Source organism: Lagopus muta, chromosome 25 (genome assembly GCF_023343835.1).
Source record: "Lagopus muta isolate bLagMut1 chromosome 25, bLagMut1 primary, whole genome shotgun sequence".
In the NCBI taxonomy this organism is placed as follows: Eukaryota; Metazoa; Chordata; class Aves; order Galliformes; family Phasianidae; genus Lagopus; species Lagopus muta.
This window is the reverse complement of record NC_064457.1, coordinates 5,087,945-5,106,589: the sequence shown is the minus strand read 5'-3', so window position 1 is coordinate 5,106,589 and position 18,645 is coordinate 5,087,945. Positions and strand designations below refer to the sequence as shown.

The following is an 18,645-nucleotide window of genomic DNA, read 5'->3' as shown; positions in this document are numbered from 1 at the left end:
GCACGAGGCTCAACACCGCCACTCGCCGGTCCCGCACTTCGCTCACAACAACCCCAGGCATCGCTGCAGGCTGGGGGCAGAGCGGCAGGAACGCCGCGCGGAGCAAAACGAGCCGGAGGCGCGGGCCCCGGAAGCGGAGCGGGCAGCCGGGCCGGGGCCATCCGAGACGCGCGGTGATGACGCAACGACGGAAAGCACCCCGCGCGGAGCGCCCGCCTCGTCCCGCGGACCGACCAATGGCAGCGCGGCGAAGGCGGGGCCGAGCGGCGGGCTCTCCGCCGATGGCGGGCGCGGGGCTCCGCGCGGGGAAAGCGGCGCTTCGCCGCCCCGCGTCCCCGCCGCCGCCCGCCCCGTGCCTCGGGGCCCCGTCCGTCCCCCGTAAGAACCGAGCCGTCCTCTGGAGTCGTCGTTGCGGCAGGGCGCCGCCGGGCCGTGAGAACCGGCCGCTGACCGCGAGCGGCGGGATTCGCCCGGTGTCCGAGAGAGGCTTCTGGCTGAGCCGGGCAGCCCCGAAAGTGAGGGAGCGACCCCGCGGATCGAGACGCGATCGAGCCCGGCACACAGTCAGGCGGGCGCCTTCAGTTCTCGCTCGGCTCGAATGGTCGTCAGCGCTGTGCTGAGCTGCTGCCCCGCAGGTGGAGGACCCGGCTGCCATTTTCCCGAGAAGACAGCCGGCGGCGCTGGCGCTGACCAATGAGAGAGGGGCCGGAGGCGGGTCGGCGCGGGCGGTGACCAATGAGAGGGAGGCCGGGCCTGGCCGGGCCGGGCCGATGGCAGCTGGCAGCTGGCGCAGCTTGCGTGCCGCCTTTCCCCACGGCTGAAGCGGCCGCTTCTGAAGGCGGGGCGCCCGCGTGCGCTGCGGCAGCCCGAGGTGGAGTCGGAGGGGCCCGGCCGGTACAGCCCGGGCCGGCAGGCCGCAGCGCGGCCGGGCGAGGCTCCGAGCTGGCGGGCCTCTGCCCGGAGGGACCGCATCCAGCACGGCAGGCGTCGGCTGGTTAGCGTGCGAGGCCGGGACAGCTCGCAGGCTGCGGCTCCGGGGCGGGCACAGCAAGTCGCAGCGCCGGTGACATCAGCCGGGCTGCTGGAGCCTGCGTGCTGTCGCGCTGCGTTTCCATGCCGACGGCGGCCCCCCCCGAGGAGCCGAGGGCAGCTTTCTGCCGTGTTTGTTACCCGATGAAGCCCGTTGCGCGGGGGCTGGGCAGACAGCCTTGCCAAAGAGGCCCGTGCTACAGCAGGATTGACAGCACGACTCCTTTTGTTTCTCCTTGAGCCCTGGCCAGGCTTCGGGGAGAAAACCGAGAGGAGAAAGAGGGCACCGGCTGTTCCCCCGGACTGCTCCGTCGATTGGTTTATTCCGTGCTAGAAAAGCTGGAGCTGCTTGCAGCGGCTCTGGACGCCTCACCCGTGGGATGGATGCATTGCTGATGGATGCAACTTCCCTGTGGCTGGGAGAGGTTCTCCAGATCCTCATTGCAAACGGGCTCCCCAGTGGCTGCGGCTCTGGGTGATGGTTAAATACTGGGGCAATTGGTGATGTACCTTCCTTCATCGCTGCGCTCACGTGGCAAGGAGCAGGCCCACTGCCTTGCTTACTGCCTTTACTGCTAGCTTCTCCTTTGGCTACAGACGCTGCCACTATTATTGTTTCTACTTTTTTGTCGTAGGCAGTAAAATAAGCCTATCCCTAAGATGTTGGTGTCTTTGTTCTCCCTGTTGAGCCCATCAAGTGGCACAACAGCATCAGCACGTGATGGGCACGTAACTTGGACATCAGCAACGTGACTTGAAAGGCCAGCATCGGGAACGTCTCCTTTGGAGAGAGACTGGGAGGTTTGGGCTCGTTGAGCCTGGAGAACAGAAGGCTTTGGGGAGACCACGTGGCTGCCTTTCAGCACACGGGGCCTCACAGATCACCCAGTTCCAACCCCCTGCTGCGGCCAACAGCGAGATCAGGCTCCCGGTCAGGTTACCCAGGGTGCCATCCAGCCTGAACTTGAGCACCCCTCAGGACGGGGTACGCACAGCGTCTCTGGGCAGCCTGTGCCAGCAACTCACCAGCTTCTAAGTGAAAGACTTCCCCTGGACGGGTTTATTTTTCTGATGTGTGTGGGTGAGGTTTCTTTGCTCTGAAGTGCCTACTACTCGCAGAACTTGGTAGAAAAGCATTTCTGGAACTTGGAAACCCTGCTCGAATGGCAACAGAGCGTCTCCAAAGGCACCAGGTGTGCCTGCATATGCCGGAGGATGACGGGAATCCTTCTGCAGCCTCTCTTGCCAACGTCTGTTGCCTCCACGGCACCTGCTGGCATCTCGTCTGCCTGCAGATACCGCAATGTAACACTCAGTCTATGGGAGAGTCAGCACTGAGCAACATTTGTGTGGGCTCCAGCAGAAAGAGTGCTGTGTGATGCATGGCAGGCACGGTGCAGGGCTGACCGCCTCTCGCGCTCACCACCCAGCCTCTGTTGAGCTGAATTCAGCCTGTGTGACATGTGGCAGGTTCTTGTGCCATTTGCTGAGTAAACCACAGTGACTGTTGATAATGATATTTCAAGCTCGTGAGGTGTGTGTGCCTGAGAACGCACAGGGTTTTGTTTATTTAGCAGACGTGAAACAACTTCTCTTACTAAACCATTAAAGTTAGGCTTGCGTTCTTTCGTAAAACAATTTAGTAAGTTAACTGGAACTCCTCCTGGAAGAGGAGCTCCCCTCTCCGTGCCGGTGACCTAACAGAGCTCCAGGTGACACAGGCTGATGTCACAATGCCTAACAGAGCTCCAGGTGACACGGGCTGATGTCACAATGCCATTTGCTGCCTCACAAGCAGATCTTCCCCGGGGCAGCGGCAGGGCCGGCACTTCCCTGTGGGTCCTGGGTGCTGCTGCAGCACTGCTCAGGGGCTCTGTCCTTCTGCGACCAGGAGTTGGCTCTAGTGCAGCCAGTCTGCACTGGGTGACCCTCACTGACGCGTGGAGGAGCAGGGGCGCTTTGCAGAGAATTGTTGGTTGGTTGAGGAGCCTTGTTGGTGGAGGCCATCCTTAGTTCTGAGCTGAGGCTGTCAGCAAGCCACATGGAAGGCTGCTGGACTGCGAGCATCAGCTCAGAGCTGGCCTCAGCGTTCCCAACGCTGCTGGAACTCTCTGCCGAAGGTAAGGCTTTCCAGACCCCCTTCCCAAGGCATTGCACGGGGCTGTCAGCTGTTAGTCCAAAGCCGCAGCTTCTGCCCTCTGCGCTTGGCTGGACGTGGCTGGGAGCCGCTGCAAGAGCCCCTCCAAAGGGTCCCGCTGGGCTCTGGGGACCACGTGGCAGCCAGGTCCCGAGAGTAGAGCTGCCCAGAGCCCCTGGGTTCTGTGATAGGGCAGTCCAAGGCCAGGTTTCCCTGGGAGAGGGTGTTTCTGTAGATTCCAGCTCTGGGAAGAAAGACATCCCGTATCCCAGAGGCTTCCTATGTCCCCATTTCCCCTTGGGGCTCTGAATAAGGCTGAAATCGGAGCAAAGCCCAGCTCCTTAGCCATGGTGGTGTTTTTCTGCGTGTGCCTGTATCGATCGCTGTCTGTGTGAGGAGCTTGCCAAGAGGTTGTGAAGAGGCTGGCCTGGAGCCTGACTTGTCTTTTCTTTCCTTTGCAGAGATTGTGGCGGTCTGGGACGCTGTGTCTCAGTACATCCTGGAACAGATGAAGCTGGACAAGGTGGGCTGGTGTCCTGGTGGCCCTCGCCCTGGAGAGGGGTTCAGTCCTGCCGAGAGCCTGGGCTCCGCAGAGCAATCCCTCCCTGAGCACCACAGCAGCACGCTGAGCCCAAGCCGGGTTCTCAGAGCGGCTTGTTGGCCAACTGGGAGGGAAACCCATGGCCAGAGCTGCCCTGATCAAGCATTTGGCACACACAGGGGCTTCGCTCTGCCCTGTGGTCAGAATGGGGAGAGCAAAGGGAGAAATGGGTGGGGGGTTTTTCTGGCTGTGCCAGGGATAATCCGTGGCAATCAGTCCCAGGCTTCAGCCCTGTGCTGTCAATGCCTGGGCTCTTCTTTAGCCAAGGGATGCTGGGAAATACTGTGCGGAGGTGACTGTATAGCAGGGACCACAGATGTTTTCCAAAGCTTTCCAGAGACCCATCTCGCTCCCCTGTCCGTCAGGAGTGGGGAGAGCAGTGACCCCACGCTCCTGATGTTCGTGGCTTTTGCCGCCCCTAAAGTACACGCTCATCAGCCATTATGTTTTTTCCCTGTGCAGGGAGTCCTGGTTCCGGGACTCGGGATCTTTGCTGGGGTCCGAGAGCAACTCCACAGCAAAGAAGAGGTGCTTTCAGTCCGAAGACCCGTCTTCGAACTGAACATCAGGGTGCTGTGGCTGCCGGACCTCCAGTCTCCCAGCGACATCATCCCTGGTAAGAAGGCAGCAGCCACCTTCCCCTTCCCACCCCACGTCCGGGCCGTCTGTGTTCTCCCTGCTCTTTGGAAATGGCAGCGAGCAGCAGAGAATCGTCTGCAAAGCTCGGGGTGCAGCGCGAGTTCCTCCCAAAGGAACCGCAGCCCAAGAGCTGTTTCTCCAAAGGACCTTTTCTGTGGATTTGGTTATGAATGCTGCATGGGCTGGCTGTGGCAGTGAGAATGTGCCTTCTCCTTGCAGACAGCGTCAAGATTGAGCCGCTCAACTACCGGCAGCTCTCGCGAGCCTCCGGCGTCCCGCTGCACTTGGTGCCGCGCTGCGTGCGGGAGAGCGTCCTCTTCTACTGTCACCTCCTGAGGAACAAGACGCCCGTCCCGTTTGTGTTCAAGAACCTCGGCGTTATGACCTGCCAGGACAACTTCCTCTGCATGAGGTTCTTCTGCAGCTGCGTTGAAACGCTGGAGAGCAATGCCCCCATCCTCGCACTGATCCACACCGTAAGTTGAGGAGGTTGTGAGGTGCACCATCGGATCACCGCTGGCCAGCCTGGACGTGGCAGGCCAGTCAAATGCCTTTCCCCACGGTTGCCCGCACGGCTTTCTCCAGGGGCAAAGAGATTTCCTGGATCTCTGCCCCTGCCTGGCAGTGCTCTTGCACAGCCTCACTATTTGGCCATCCTGCTCCTTCAGAGCAGAACAAAGCTCTGATGTTCATGGATGAGGCTTTGGTGGAGAGCAGCTTTCTCTTGGCATGGGAGCCAGGCTTGCTTCCTGTCAACAAGAGCCATGAAGAAATGGCCTTGGCAAGCCTCCAGCAGGTCTGTGTCCCTTTGCAGAGATTCTGGACGGAAGATCTTGCTGACTTCGGGCCAGAGATCGGCGCCCGTGGGATCCGCTTGTTCCCGAGGTGAGTGCGTTTCCTCGGCAGCTCTTAGCTGGCCAGCAGACAGGCTTCCTTCCCACCTCCTCCTCCTCTGGAACATGCCCTGCTGGGTCTCCGTGCTCAGCATCCAGTCGGGGAGAAATCCTGGAAAGTCTGGCTCCTGGTTAACTACTGCTGCTTTTCGGCTGTGTGTGTCTTCTCCCGGAGTGATGGGGGATCGCGGTTGTGTTACTGGTGCCCAAGCAGGAAAGGAAAAGGGTGCCACGCTTTGCATAGCACATGGAATAAATACCACCGACCAGCTGCGTGGGGCAGGAGGTCATCCTTCTTCAAGGGTTGTCACTCTGTTTCCAGGTTTCAGCTCACCGTGAAAAAGAGCAGAGCAGAGGCTGCTGCAGACAAGAAATCCGCAATAGAGCGGAAGATGAGTAGAGGTGAGGGAATGGGTCCCAGCTGTGGGGAGGGGGGCCCTGTCCCGTGCCAGGTGACCGGATCCAGGTTCACGTGCCGTGCCCATGGGGCTGCTCTGAAGAACTTCTTTCTCTCTTGGTTGCAGGAGTCTCTGTCGGCAGGCTGCTGCCAAAGCGGAAGACACTTACACCCCCCATGCTGCAGCGCAAGCCAGGCTCAAGGCAGCAAGAGTTGGCGAAGGAGCCTCCTACCAGGTGAGGGCCTTGGGCAAAAAGAAGGAGATGCGTGCGCTCGTGTAGGAGCGGCCTCCCCTTCGGAGCTGCCAGCTCTCAGCACCCAGAAAGGCTCCTGACACACGTGTGTCCCAGGGGGGGCCGTTCTCTCCAGGGATGGCAAGCGCGCAGCACGATTTCCCGAGGCAGACACACCAGCTTCGTGTTCTACTCTGGTCCCCGGTCCCTGGGGGAGCTGAGTGCTGATCCCTATTGATGGCAGAAGCTCCTCTCCCTTCAGGGGTCTCTCGCGTTGCGCCAGAGCCCATCTTTACGGTTGTGGGAGCACGGGGAGGCCAAGGTGCCCCGGGCTCCTGCAAACTCCTCTTGTGTCTGTTTGCAGCGCGCTCCCACCGTGTGCAGGCAGCTTCCGCAGGACAAAGAAAGGAGAACAGAAGGAAGCATCTATTGCCCAGACCAGCGCTGCACTCCCTGCCACTGAGGAGTCTAAGAGAGTGCTGCAGGTACGGGCTCTGCCTTGCTGCAGGGACTGTGCTGCTTGAGACTGCACCAATGACGGAACGGTAGAATCATAGAAAAGTTTGGGTTGGAAGGGACCGTTCTGATCACCTGGTTCCAATTCCCTGCTGCAGGCAGGGACACCTGTCTCTAGACCAGGTTGCTCTAAGCCCGACCCAGCCTGGCCTTGGGAACTTCCACAGGGAGGGAAGCAAAAGCCTCTGTGTGTGCAGTGATCTGGAGCACAGCCCTTCGGGTGCCATCATTTCACATTTCTGTCTGCTCCTTCAGCTCCTCTTCAGTAGATGGAGGGTGCTGCACACCTTCCCTGTCTCTTCTCACCTCCTGGCCTGCCACCTGCCACAGCACACACAGGGGCCGTGAGAGAGGAATACGGCCTCTGAGCCATGTTGGCCACGAGATGCGGATCCCTGGCTTTGGGGCCCCTGGTCCTTCAGGGGCAAAGCAGTGCTGACAGGCTGGCAGAGGAGAGGAGCAGGAGCGGGGAGCTGAAGGAAGGCCCCAGGGGCTGAGGCTGATCCTGTATGCTGCTGTGTCTCTGCAGGAGCTCCAGAAAGTGTCTGCGCTCTGGAAAGAAGCAGACCACACGTGGCCCGTGCACCAGCAGCAAATAGAGCAAGCACGGGCAGAAATGGTGGCATGGGAAGGCTGGAGCGCAGGGAAGGACCAGCGTCCGCCCCAGGTACCGTCAGGGATCGACCCTGCTGGCAACAGCCGCTGAGCCGGGGTGCGAGCTCAGCAGGGCGCAGGGGGTGGGAGCGGGACGGGCGCCGCGCAGCATGGCAGGGGCTGGCCCGCTCCTCCCGGGAGGAGAGCTTGGCACGGCCCTGCAGGGAGAAGGGAAGGGCGGCGGGAGCCATGGGCCGGCAGGGCCGAGTCTCCTGCTTGCCGGGGCCTGCTGCAGGGCCCTTGGCAGAGGGCCTCGGGGGAACAGCCCCGTGCTCCCAGCCGCTTTGCTGACAGCGTCTCCTCTTTGGCAGCTGTTGGCCAGGGAGAGCGTGCGTGTTCCGCATCCTCCAGCCCAGCCCAGGGGACAGAAAGAGGGAAGGAGGTGGAGGAAGGACGTGGATCCTGTGCCAGCAAGTAAAATGGGGACAGCGACCAAGCTGGCACTGCATGCTGAGTAAGTGTGTGTGGGCTCTGCCAGCTGCCTGAGGCACTTGGGCAGCTGTGACTGCAGCTCGGGGACAGGCACGGCCCGGGCCAAAAACTGCTGGCGGGGTGCAAGGCTGGGGACACACAGGGGGCAGCAGGGGATGCGGGGCCGGGTGAGGGCAGAGGCAGGGGCGGCTCGGCGGAGCCCGAGGGATGACTTTCTCCTCCTGTTGCAGCCTCCTTTCCCCGCGAGCGGCTCAGGTGCTCCAGAAGTTGGAGCCACACCTCCATCAGCAAGAGGCTTTTGCCAGCACCGCAGAAAGAAACCGGCAGAAGCTGGAGCTGAAGCGGCAGTTCCCCAGGTGAGCTCCATAGGCAGCAGATCCCGAGAGCCAGGCTGGAGCCCAGCCTTGCCTTGCCTTGCCTGCGCTCAGCCCGTAACGCTCCGCGCTCTGCTCTTCTCGCCTCCCTAGGGCTCGATACTCGCACCGCTCCAGAGAGGAAGGTGCAGCCAACGGTGGTGACCACGGTGGAGCTGTCAGCAAGGGGGCTGGGAAGCCGTCCAGATTTTCACCTGTGAATGGAAGATCGTAGAATCAAAGACTGGTGGGATGGCCTGGATGGAAAAGGACCTTGACGATCATCTGGTTTCAACCCCCCTGCCGTGTGCGGGGTCACCCCCCAGCAGACCGGGCTGCCCAGAGCCACATCCAGCCTGGCCTTGAATGCCTCCAGGGGCATCCACCACCTCTCGGCCAGCTGTTCCAGCACGTCACCACCCTCCTTGTGAAGAACTCCTGCTAACATCTAACCAGATTATCCCCCATTTCACAGTTAAAACCACTCCCCCTTATCCCACCACTATCCAGCCTCGTCAACGGCTGTTCCCCCTCCAGTTTACATCCTCCCTTCAAGAATTGGAAGGCCACAATGAGGTCTGCCCAGAGCCTTCTCCTCACCAAGCTAAACAAGCCCGGTTCTCTCCACCTTTCTTCACAGGAGAGGTGCTCCAGCCCTCTGATCATCTCAGTGGCCCTCCTCTTGATCCAAGAGCTCTGCGTCTTTCTTGTACCGGGGTTCCAGCTCTGGACGCAGTACTTCCAATAAAAATGAATTGGCTTTATTTCCACTCAGTCTGCTGGTGTCCTGTCTGTCGCCATCAACTGACGTGAGGAAGCTGGAGCCGTGCTTTAAGAGAGCAGTTTGAGTGGCAGCGAGAGCTGCTCCCAAGGCCCGGCAGGCCCATGCTCTCCAAGAGTGAGTTCCCAGGATGGCAGCCATCTCTGCCGTCCGTGCATGTTTCCTGTGCAGAAGTCATGTGTCCCCTCGTATCCCCATAGCTCCCTCCCAGCAACAGAAATGCTGTGGCAGAACCGCAAGGGAGCTCCATGGGGACAAGGAGCAGAGGCAGGGGCATGGGGAAAACGAGGGCATCTGAAAGGCCTCTCCTTTCCCCAGAGGGCTCGAGAGCACTCCTGCCTGCAGTTGGGGACTGTATTGCAAAAGTGGGTTTGCTTGTAACTGTAGTCAGGGAGTTTCAAACCAGCTGTTACACTGCTGTCTGGAAGGGGAACATCTACGTTCTCTCTCAGAAACAGAGGAAATCATCCGACCTCTTGCGCTAACAGCATTGGGACAAAGATTTGAGGTGGCAGTCTGAAGGGCACATTGAGCTTGACTGGAACAGCTGTACTGTAAGAAACCATTTGTCTTTCCACGGGGGACACAGCTGGAGGGGAAATCCGAAACGGGGGAAATGAGGGGAATCTGGTAAGGCAGATGATTGGCAGGCACAGCTCTGAGCCCAGGGAGGTCTTGGAGTAGATGCTCCCAGAAGAGATGCTGAGACTCATGCGAGATGAGGAAGTGATGCGAGACTGCAAGCATGGCTTCACCAAGGGCAGATGGTGCCTGAGCCACCTGGTGGCCTACAATGGGAGTGACGGTACTGGTGGTCCCAGGAGGGGCAACTGATGTCATCTCACTCCGAGGCTCCCGGTTTGATGTCCAGGAGCTGACCTCCTCATCTTGTCTAAAGCCTCTCTCCTCCTACCCTGTGGTTTTTGTGATCCAGCAGGGACCATGCAGGGACACACAGTAATAAAAAAAGTTAATGCTGCACGATTCCATGACTTGCACGAGGGGCAATGGGAAGGGAAGGGAGGGAAACTGGTGAGAGACGCAGCAAGGTAATGGAAGGGAAAGGAGACCGGAAGGAGACGCCCCATGGGAAGGGAAGGAATGGGAAAGAAACCGTGAGGAAACGCCATATGGGAAGGGAAGGGGATGGGGGAGATGGTGTAAGGGAAGGGAAGGAGATGGGACTGGGGGAATATGCCACATGGGAAAGGAAGGGAAACAGGGTGAGACACCACAAGGGAAGGAAAGGGGACCGGGGGGAAACACTGCGAGGGAAAGGAAGCAGACTGGGGGGGACGCCACAAGGGATGTGAAGAGTAAAAGATGGTTCACAGAAACAAAGGGTAAAAGAGAGTTGACAGAAGCACATGTGCAGCGGCTGCTAAAAGGATGAGGATTGTGGACAATGGCACTGGGACGGTGAGGGCAGTAGCGAACATAAAGACAAGAGTTTGAGAACAGCCCGAGGACCTCCGGCAGGTAGGCGATAAGATATCCTCAGGGCAGGCTAGAACTGGATCGGGAGCTGCCCCTCCCGCAAGATCAGAAGTTTACAGTGAGGAAGAGGATGATTCTTCATCCCACCACCACCAGGAGGAGATCCCCATGACTCACCCTGCACATGTGAGGGGGAGGGACTACATGCTGATGGGTTCTCACAAATGTAATAAATATGCATCCAAATTCCTGGAAACAATTGATCATGTATTAGTTTGGCCTTTATCTGTAGCATGCTTTTTCCTCACGGTGTGCAGGTTAGGCAGATCTATTCCCCTTGCTCCAGGGTGCATGTGCATTGCTAGAATAAACATGCCTGCTCTATATCCTTAATCTGGCTATAGGATTTGATTTCTGCATGTCCATTTGGCACCTCCGATGGGACAACCTTTGTTCGGCGGCGGGACCGGCTGAGAGGGGGACGCCTTTGGTGCACCCCGAGATTCCTCAGAAGGACTCCCCTTCCTCATCTGGTCACTGCGGGAACAGACAAGGACCATCCATCAGCAGACCAGGTATGTGTGTGCAAAGGGGGAATCCGTAACTCGTGAGGAGCCCTCCTGTGTGGGGTATGAAGGAGCGTGCATTGTGCAAGCTTCCCCACCGAGGTAGGTGAGCTCACGGATTGGGTGGCTGGCTGGAGTAGGAAGACTCCTTGGAGAAGTTCCTACGAAGGAGACCTGTAAGTCGTACGCGAGGAAGAGCAATAGCTCTCCCTTGGGTGATCGGTAACAGCGGGTATCTTGTCAAATTGAAATGTGAGAGTTGCAGGTTGTGTTATTGTTATCACCGTCTGCTGTAAGCATTCAGTACCGTGTGTTTGAGTAATTGCTATCAGAGCACTGGGAAGGAGTCCGGAGCTCTGATTTGGTAAAGTGTAAAGCTGGCACTGTGTGTGATTGCGAGCGGATGTGTTGACTTCATGAGACATTGCAGCGCAGCTGCAGGGTGAGTGTGGAGTAACGATGATCATTGTCTGACAGTCTTTGCCTTTTTGTAGGAATTTATGAATGGGAACGATGAACCCAGAGACAGATTCCCATTCCATTCGGGGAATGAGTGCCAACTCATTTATGTAATACTGTGTTCTGCTTGCGAGGAGGTGTGTGAGGGAGGCGGGTCACTCAGTGCTGGTTCTGCAGCGAGGTGTTTATAACCAAACAGCACGGATTGTTAGGGGAAAGAAGGTATGAAGGGTGTTTATGGAAACTGAAGTACTGTATTGTTTGATTTGTGGGTTTTGAAGGGATGGGATAAGCTGTTTTGATGGTATAAGTGTAATCGTTAATGGTATATGGAAGTAGAATTGAGGGTATGTGGAAGTTTAACTGAGGGCACAAATAGTGGAATAGTACAAAGGAAAAAGGGTTAAAGAGAAAGTGAGTTTATCTGCATTGGCATGAGAGCAACCCCCTGCACCGTTCCCATGAGCAGAACTTGGTGTGGGAGAGAGAGCCGGGGACAGAGACTGCTGCGCGAGGAAACCGAAAATCCCAGCGTTAGCACTGGAAGCCTCTGGAGAGGAGGAGGTGAAACTGAAACATGACGTTAGTAGTTTATGTAATGATGAGAGTTTGGAAAGTAAAAAGTTTGGGAAGGACACAGGCTGAGGAAGGCAAAGATGAATAGGGTGTAACAGGGAGGGATCCGCCCCACTGGAACAAAAGCAGTGTGCAAAGTGCAGGGAAATGGCACACAGGTGGAGAAATCCTACCAAGCTGAGTGAGAGGGAGCCATCTCTGGTTGCAAAGCAGGTCAAAGGAGGTGATCCTCCCCCTCTACTCTGCCCTGGTAAGACCTCATCTGGAGCACTGCGTCCAGTTCTGGGCTCCCCAGTACAAAAAAGACAGGGATCTCTTGGAAAGAGTCCAGCAGAGGGCCACGAAGATGGTGAAGGGCCTGGAGCATCTCCCCTATGAGGAAAGGCTGAGTGAACTGGGTCTGTTCAGCCTTGAGAAAAGGAGACTGAGAGGGGACCTGATCCAGGTCTATAAATATCTAAGGTGTGGGGGGCAGAATGGCGAGGCCAGACTCTTTTCAGTGGTGAGTGGAGACAGGACAAGGGGGAACGGCTGGAAACTGCAGCATAGGAAGTTCTGCACCAATGTGCGAAGGAACGGCTGTGCAGTGAGGTGACGGAGCACTGGAACAGGTTGCCCAGGGAGGTGGTGGAGTCTCCTTCTCTGGAGATGTTCAAGACCTGCCTGGATGCCGACCTGTGCGACCTGCTGTAGGGAACCTGCTTTGGCAGGGGGTTGGACTCAATGATCTCTGGAGGTCCCTTCCAACCCCTACAATTCTGTGATTCTGTGTGATTCTGTGATGGGAACCTGGGAAGTTTACGCTAGCAGATGCACTGGTTAAATTGCAGCTGGGGCGCAGGACAAAGAAGTTGTCGCGGTGTTATGATTGTTGGTTATCGGCATTCCACATCGTAACATCACGTAGTGCACCAGGAGTTAAACTGTTAGTGCTCCAGCTCCGGGCACCTGTCCGGAAGAGAAGAAGAGCCACACGCCCCAGGGGCTCTGCAGTCAGAGGGGAGATGTAACTCCTGGCAGGTCACCTGAGGGGCTCTTCTTCGCCAGGCTCTCCTCCCTGCCGCTCAGCCGGACTGCGCACTGCACCTCAGCGCTGTGGCAAGGCCTGTCCACCTCTCGGACACTCTGTCATCATGTTTGATTTAGTAGCTTCAATTCTAATTATGTATTATGTACGTATTATGAATTGCAGTGTGTTACCTTGCATTCCGATACCCTATTTAGTAAATCAGTTTGTTTCTCCTCAGATCGTTGCCGCTGTTTTTAATGACTTTGGGGTCCCCTGTTTCCCTTTTCCGGAGGCACGGATCTGTGAAATCCCTCTGCCCTGCTGCTCACAGAGCTGTGCCCATAAACCACTGACAGAGGCTCTTCCCCTCCTATTTGCGTAACATCATTACCTGGTGTAGGGAACCTGCTTTGGCAGGGGAGTTGGACTCGATGATCTGTGGAGGTCCCTTCCAACCCCTACAATTCTGTGATTCTGTGATCTATTCTCCGATGAAAGGAACAATGTTTGTTACCAGAGAAGTTCCACATCACTAGAATACTGTTGATCCACATCTCCATCTGTTGGCCTGCGAGCTGTCTAAATCCACATCACAGAATTGTAGAATTGCTCACGTTGGAAGAGACCTTAAAGATCAAGTCCAAATGCAACCCAGCCATGTAACCCCAGCTCTAACAGCCCTCCGCTAAATCGTGTCCCTGAGCACCACATCCAAATGGTCTTCAAACACATTCAGAGATGGTGACTCAACCACCTCCCTGGGGAGCCCATTCCTATGCTTAACAGCCCTTTCTGTAAGGAAGTGTTTCCTGATAGCCAACCTAAACTTATCCTAGTGCAACTTCAGGCCGTTTCCTCCTGTCCTGTCACCGGTGGGAAGAGACCAACCCCGCTCTGTTCACCCAGATTTGGCCACACTTGAACTTCATAGCCGCATTTACAAGCAGCATCTGATGGGATTCATTTTATTCCCAGGGAAAATAAATGAAGATTGCCTTTTAGAAGGAATGCCTGTCAACATCATTCAGCTGCTTACTCACAAGAGTTGATCTGACTTTCCTACAAAAATTTCAGGTAACTGTGAGGCATTGATTGCCTGTGGAAATCAAAGGTGCATTGTTCGTAAACTGAATGCAGATTCTTCAGAATGTGGTGCTTTTGTTGTCGTTTGTTTACTTGCTTTTAACATACCTAGGATCAGCAGCTCAAAATTTGGAACTCTCTTTTAAGAGCTACTATAGCAACACAGATTTTTATCTTAAGATCAGGGAACACAGCTCAACTGATTCCACTTCAGCTAAATCACTTCAGCATGCTAAAGAAAGCATTCTAAAATTGTTTTCATGAAAAGTATGTAAGAATGCTTTTCGTTTTTCTATATTTTTGTAATACTTGCTCTCCATTTCACTGATAATAAGAAGGGTTATCAGAAATGTCCATTGGGCACACTGGACACAGGACATTCATTCACCTGCTGTCATATGGTTAAACAAAATTTATCTTTGAATTCAAAGGATTCTTACTATTTGAAAATGTTCAAATTCTTCTTTTTTTCTTCTTTTGAAACCTAAACTCATCAGTGGCTCCATCTCATATTTATTTTGCTTCTTGGTTCATGTTAGAAAACCCAGTGGCTAAAATTTGATGTCAGGTGATTTAAGGCAGCAGACTAAGGGAACATGAATTCCTTCTGATTAAATGGCTACATCTCAGCGGAATATTTGTGGTTTGATTCACCAGAACACCAGATGTACCACTGTATCTGCAGTGCAAATTTCTGACACGAGAAGAGAAAAATCCCACAGCACATTTAGGAGGAGTCTAATAATGAAACTGACTGCAACCCCCTACAAGTAAATGCTAACAAGTAATGATCAACTGTGAGTTTTTGTGCCACGCAATCGCGTTCTGCTTTTTTCCATATCAAGGAGAAAAAATCTGGACGTATCTTCAGGTCCTTCCCTAAGAGTATCCAGAAAGATGCAAGATAAACTGCTGAATGCCAGAATTGGAGCCTAGGATTAAGTGAGCAGAACAAGAGAGATAATGAACTCATAGTACAGTTGTGTTTGTAGTTCTTACTTTGATGATTTGCTGTGTGCAGTTGTTTGTTGACAAGATCCCCATGTAAGGATACTTTTCTGCCACCAAAGGACATTTTGTGCCTTGAGAAAACTAGCGCAGTCTGGTAAAGGTTCCCCCCAGAGGCTGAGCGTGGAGAACACAGAATTAATGACCATTTTCTCCTCTGTGGCTGTCTAATTTCTTCTCTTTCACTGTACATCAGTTTACTGTCAACAAAGAAAACGCTAAGCTACGAGTGGCACAGTACTGCATTAATATTCCATCAGCACTGTTCAGAACACTGCAACTATTTGCTGGCTTACACGTCAGAATTCACAACCCAGATTGCTGGAAAATATACAGAAAAGGAGTTCCTTTAAATGTTCTCTCATGGTTTTTCAACCTCCTTACTGTGCTAATGGATTGCAGTAATATTATGCCAAGTAATAATTTGGGCATCTTGAACCATCATGATTATTTCTGCCAGTGTCTTGAATTGTGATGTGGAATACAACAGTGTCACTGTAACAGAGGGAAAAGTAGGGAAGGTAAAAGGAGAAAGACTCAAAGTTAACAAGTAATTAGTAAAAACCAAAGGCTGAAAAGTGATTAGCTAGAGGTGAATGAAATCTCAGATGCTCCCTCTAAAGGTAGGCAGTCCAATTAGACAAAGACAGCAGGCTAGATCAGCAATTAGATCTAAGACTAAAGCAAGGATTTCTTCCTGTAATTCTGTCACCTGAATCACAAAGCCCCTAATGTTCCTGGCTATTTTTCAGACCCTCTTGGCTAAAAGTGATCATTTGCATTAGGATGCATCACTCATAGTGTTAAATAAGTAAGATATGATATGTCTAAGTCCATAACAGACAAGCAAGATAAAATTGCCACTCAAAATAGCAAATTATCTACTATTAGACATACATAATTGCTTTGTCCCTTCCCACTGACTATGGAGGAAGACTCAAGTTCTGAGCAATCAACACCTTTCCAAAACCAGCTGAAAGTAATCCTGCCCAGAAGGGCAGTGGGGATTTCAAGAGAATCTACTTAAACCTGAAGTAATTCATGACTCAGAGGAAGCTCAGCTGCACTCTTGGACAATAAATAAATAAATCAGCAGATGAATTAAGGCCTCTGCTTTTTCAGCTGTATCCAATTTAACTAAATTTAATCAACATTGACAAATTTCTTCTTCAGAGTGAGATCAGACTTTGGCAACTGGAATGATAGTATCAGATTAAATCCATTTATCGCGCTTAGGAGAAAGAACGCCTGGTATTCCATGGAAAATAAATCCTGTGCTAATGTCACAGATGATCCAAGCGATGGCAGAACAGCATCTGCATTTAAAATAAGATTTTAAATCTGCAGTGCGAGCTGTCTATCTGAGCTGTCAGTCCAACATTGTCCCTAGAGAAGAAAAGAAGCTGTATTTTTCTGGTGAAATTCACATCATCTTTCTTAAAGGCACTGGATGGCAGAACTGCTGAAGGTAGGACGCTTCCCTCAGAATGCTCGCTGCTGTGATAATGAAGCAAATCTGAGGAAGAACTAAGACCAAAATGTATTGGTTCTGACATCCGCAAAACAAGCTGCACAGGAGGCGGAAGCTGTTCCTTAGAGTCCTCTTAGCTGGGAAAAACTAGATTGTGGCAGAGATTGTGGCAAGCAGGCACTGTTGAAGCAGAGAAGTGCCCACTGCTCCCCAGGTAGCAAAAGGCTTTTGCTTTTTTGCACTGTAGGTGCTTTGGTTGCCAGCTGGGCTGAAGCACTCTGATTTCAGTGTACCGACTGGCCCTCTGGTTCTTTCAATTCCTCCCAGATGAAGCCAAATGAAGAACGAGAACTGGAAAACCACACACTTGTGATGGAATTTGTCCTCTCTGGATTGTCCAGCCACCCAGAACTGCAGAACTTGCTGTTCTTCACATTCTGCTTGATTTACACCTTCACCATCACTGGAAACCTCCTCATCTTCCTGATCACATTGCATCCCAACCTCCATATGCCCATGTACTTCTTCCTCCGGGTCCTGTCCTTCCTGGATATTTCCACAGCATCCATAGTTGTCCCCAGGATGCTGGTAAGCTTCCAGGAAGAGGACAGCAAAATTTCCTATGTAGGCTGCGCCTCACAGCTCTACTTTGTCATTTTCCTGGCGGCCACCGAATGCTACCTTTTGGCAGCTATGGCCTATGACCGCTACGTGGCCATATGCAACCCCCTGAGGTATGCCATCATCATGAGCAGAAGAGCTAGCCTTTCCCTAGTCCTGCTGTCATATTGCAGTGGTAATGTAGTGTCCATGGTGCAGACAACATGGGTGTTCACACTGCCGTTTTGTGGGCCCAACAAGATTAACTACTTCTTCTGTGATATCCCTCCACTCATCATGCTCTCCTGCACGGACACCTCCTTGTATGAGAAGCAGATTGTTACAGCCACCGTGCTGGTCATCTTCACACCGTTTTGTCTCATCCTGGTATCCTATGCCTGCATCGTCTCCACCATCCTCAAGATTTCCTCTGCAGAGGGCAGATGCAAGACCTTCTCCACCTGTTCTTCCCATCTCATTGTTGTGTCGCTTTATTATGGCAGTGGGACCTTGATTTACTTACGGCCCAAGTCCAGTAATTCACAGGACACTAAGAAAGTCTTGTCTCTCATATATACTGCTATAATCCCCATGCTAAATCCCCTGATTTACAGCCTGAGGAATAAGGAAGTGAAAGCAGTGATAATCAAAATTTTAGCTGACCTGAGGAAGGTATAAACACACACTGCTGAAAGGAAGCTTTCTCCTCCTCTGTATGTTTGTTTTGGTTTTGGTTATTTTTCTTTCATGTTTCACTCTTTTTAAATGCCCTGATAGCTTGAAATTCTGGAAAAATGGATGTGTTTCAAAGTGTGCTTTGCATCTTTGTGTGTCTTTTGTTCACTATGAGTGTATATTAATTACTAATTACTAATTCAGTATTCATGATTTCTGATCTTGTATCAGATGTTGGTGATTGAAGTTTTTCTCTTTTGCTCTTGTGTGACTTTCTTACTCACTCACTGACTTACTCACACATCATGTCTTCTCCTTTAAATGTTTCAGGCTGGAAAATGAAGACATAATTTTGTGCCTAGACAAAACGAGCATCAGTGCTGACAGAGGAAGAAATGGGCAGAGGAGCGGACAGACAGAACAGATGAAACAGAACAGATGACTGAAGTCATTCATAGTGTGTGAAGCAGGTGGCCCATCTCAGTGGTTGGAGTGGGCTCTATTTGGAGCCAGCAGGAGTGAATGGCAGAAAAATGTGAAATATGTGAAGCTGTAGAGGAGAATGGATGAGTAACTTTGCAGTTGGATATATGGATGGCCATCCAGGTAGATGAGAGGTAGATGAGTGTTGAAGGAGTGGATAAGAAAATGCAGAATGTGAGGGATAGAAGAAATTGCCAGGTTCGTGACTGATAGGTCAATTCAGCACCAGCATTCATGAATGACTGGCATTCATCGATGGTTGCTGAATATTTATTGAGATGAAACAGTGGATGTCAGCACAGTGAATGGAGATGGAGCATTTCAACAGTGGTAGCAGTGACAGTGGGTCACCTCTGCAGTGCAGGTGTTTACGAGTGCAGCATGCAGGCTCTCGCTCATAACTGGTGAAAATGCATAGCTAATGGTAGTGACTCTGTGCAAAAAAGATGTTTTATAACTTGGAATTTGCTCTATCAAACAGTGTTATTCTGCTCTCTGTGTTAGTTTCCATACAAATAATTAGGAGACACTATTTTTGGAGCAGCCTTTATAGATGAGGCCGCAGGCAATTCCTCTTCACTCAGCGGGGCCCAGGCAAGCCAGAAGGTTGGAC

At 53.1% G+C, this 18,645-nt stretch overlaps 2 protein-coding genes across 3 annotated transcripts; both read left to right on the top strand.

Annotated features, from left to right (window-relative positions):
• Nucleotides 1-271: 271 nt before the first annotated feature.
• LOC125684467 (uncharacterized) lies at nucleotides 272-8,637 on the top strand. 2 transcript variants are annotated; one of them, XM_048926635.1, is made up of 12 exons: nucleotides 272-3,149; nucleotides 3,628-3,689; nucleotides 4,230-4,383; nucleotides 4,626-4,882; nucleotides 5,221-5,291; nucleotides 5,622-5,701; nucleotides 5,824-5,932; nucleotides 6,294-6,414; nucleotides 6,975-7,112; nucleotides 7,411-7,553; nucleotides 7,762-7,887; nucleotides 7,999-8,637. In XM_048926635.1, the coding sequence occupies exons 1-12, from the start codon at nucleotides 3,071-3,073 to the stop codon at nucleotides 8,117-8,119; spliced, it is 1,461 nt and encodes a 486-aa protein (XP_048782592.1). In that variant the 5' UTR covers nucleotides 272-3,070; the 3' UTR covers nucleotides 8,120-8,637. The 2 variants fall into 2 exon arrangements, with proteins under 2 accessions (XP_048782592.1, XP_048782593.1); XM_048926636.1 differs by having other exon boundaries at nucleotides 274-2,563.
• A 7,801-nt stretch (nucleotides 8,638-16,438) lies between these two features.
• Nucleotides 16,439-17,683, top strand: LOC125684470 (olfactory receptor 10A7-like). Its single transcript, XM_048926659.1, has one exon. The coding sequence runs from the start codon at nucleotides 16,602-16,604 to the stop codon at nucleotides 17,550-17,552; it is 951 nt and encodes a 316-aa protein (XP_048782616.1). The 5' UTR covers nucleotides 16,439-16,601; the 3' UTR covers nucleotides 17,553-17,683.
• Nucleotides 17,684-18,645: the final 962 nt, after the last annotated feature.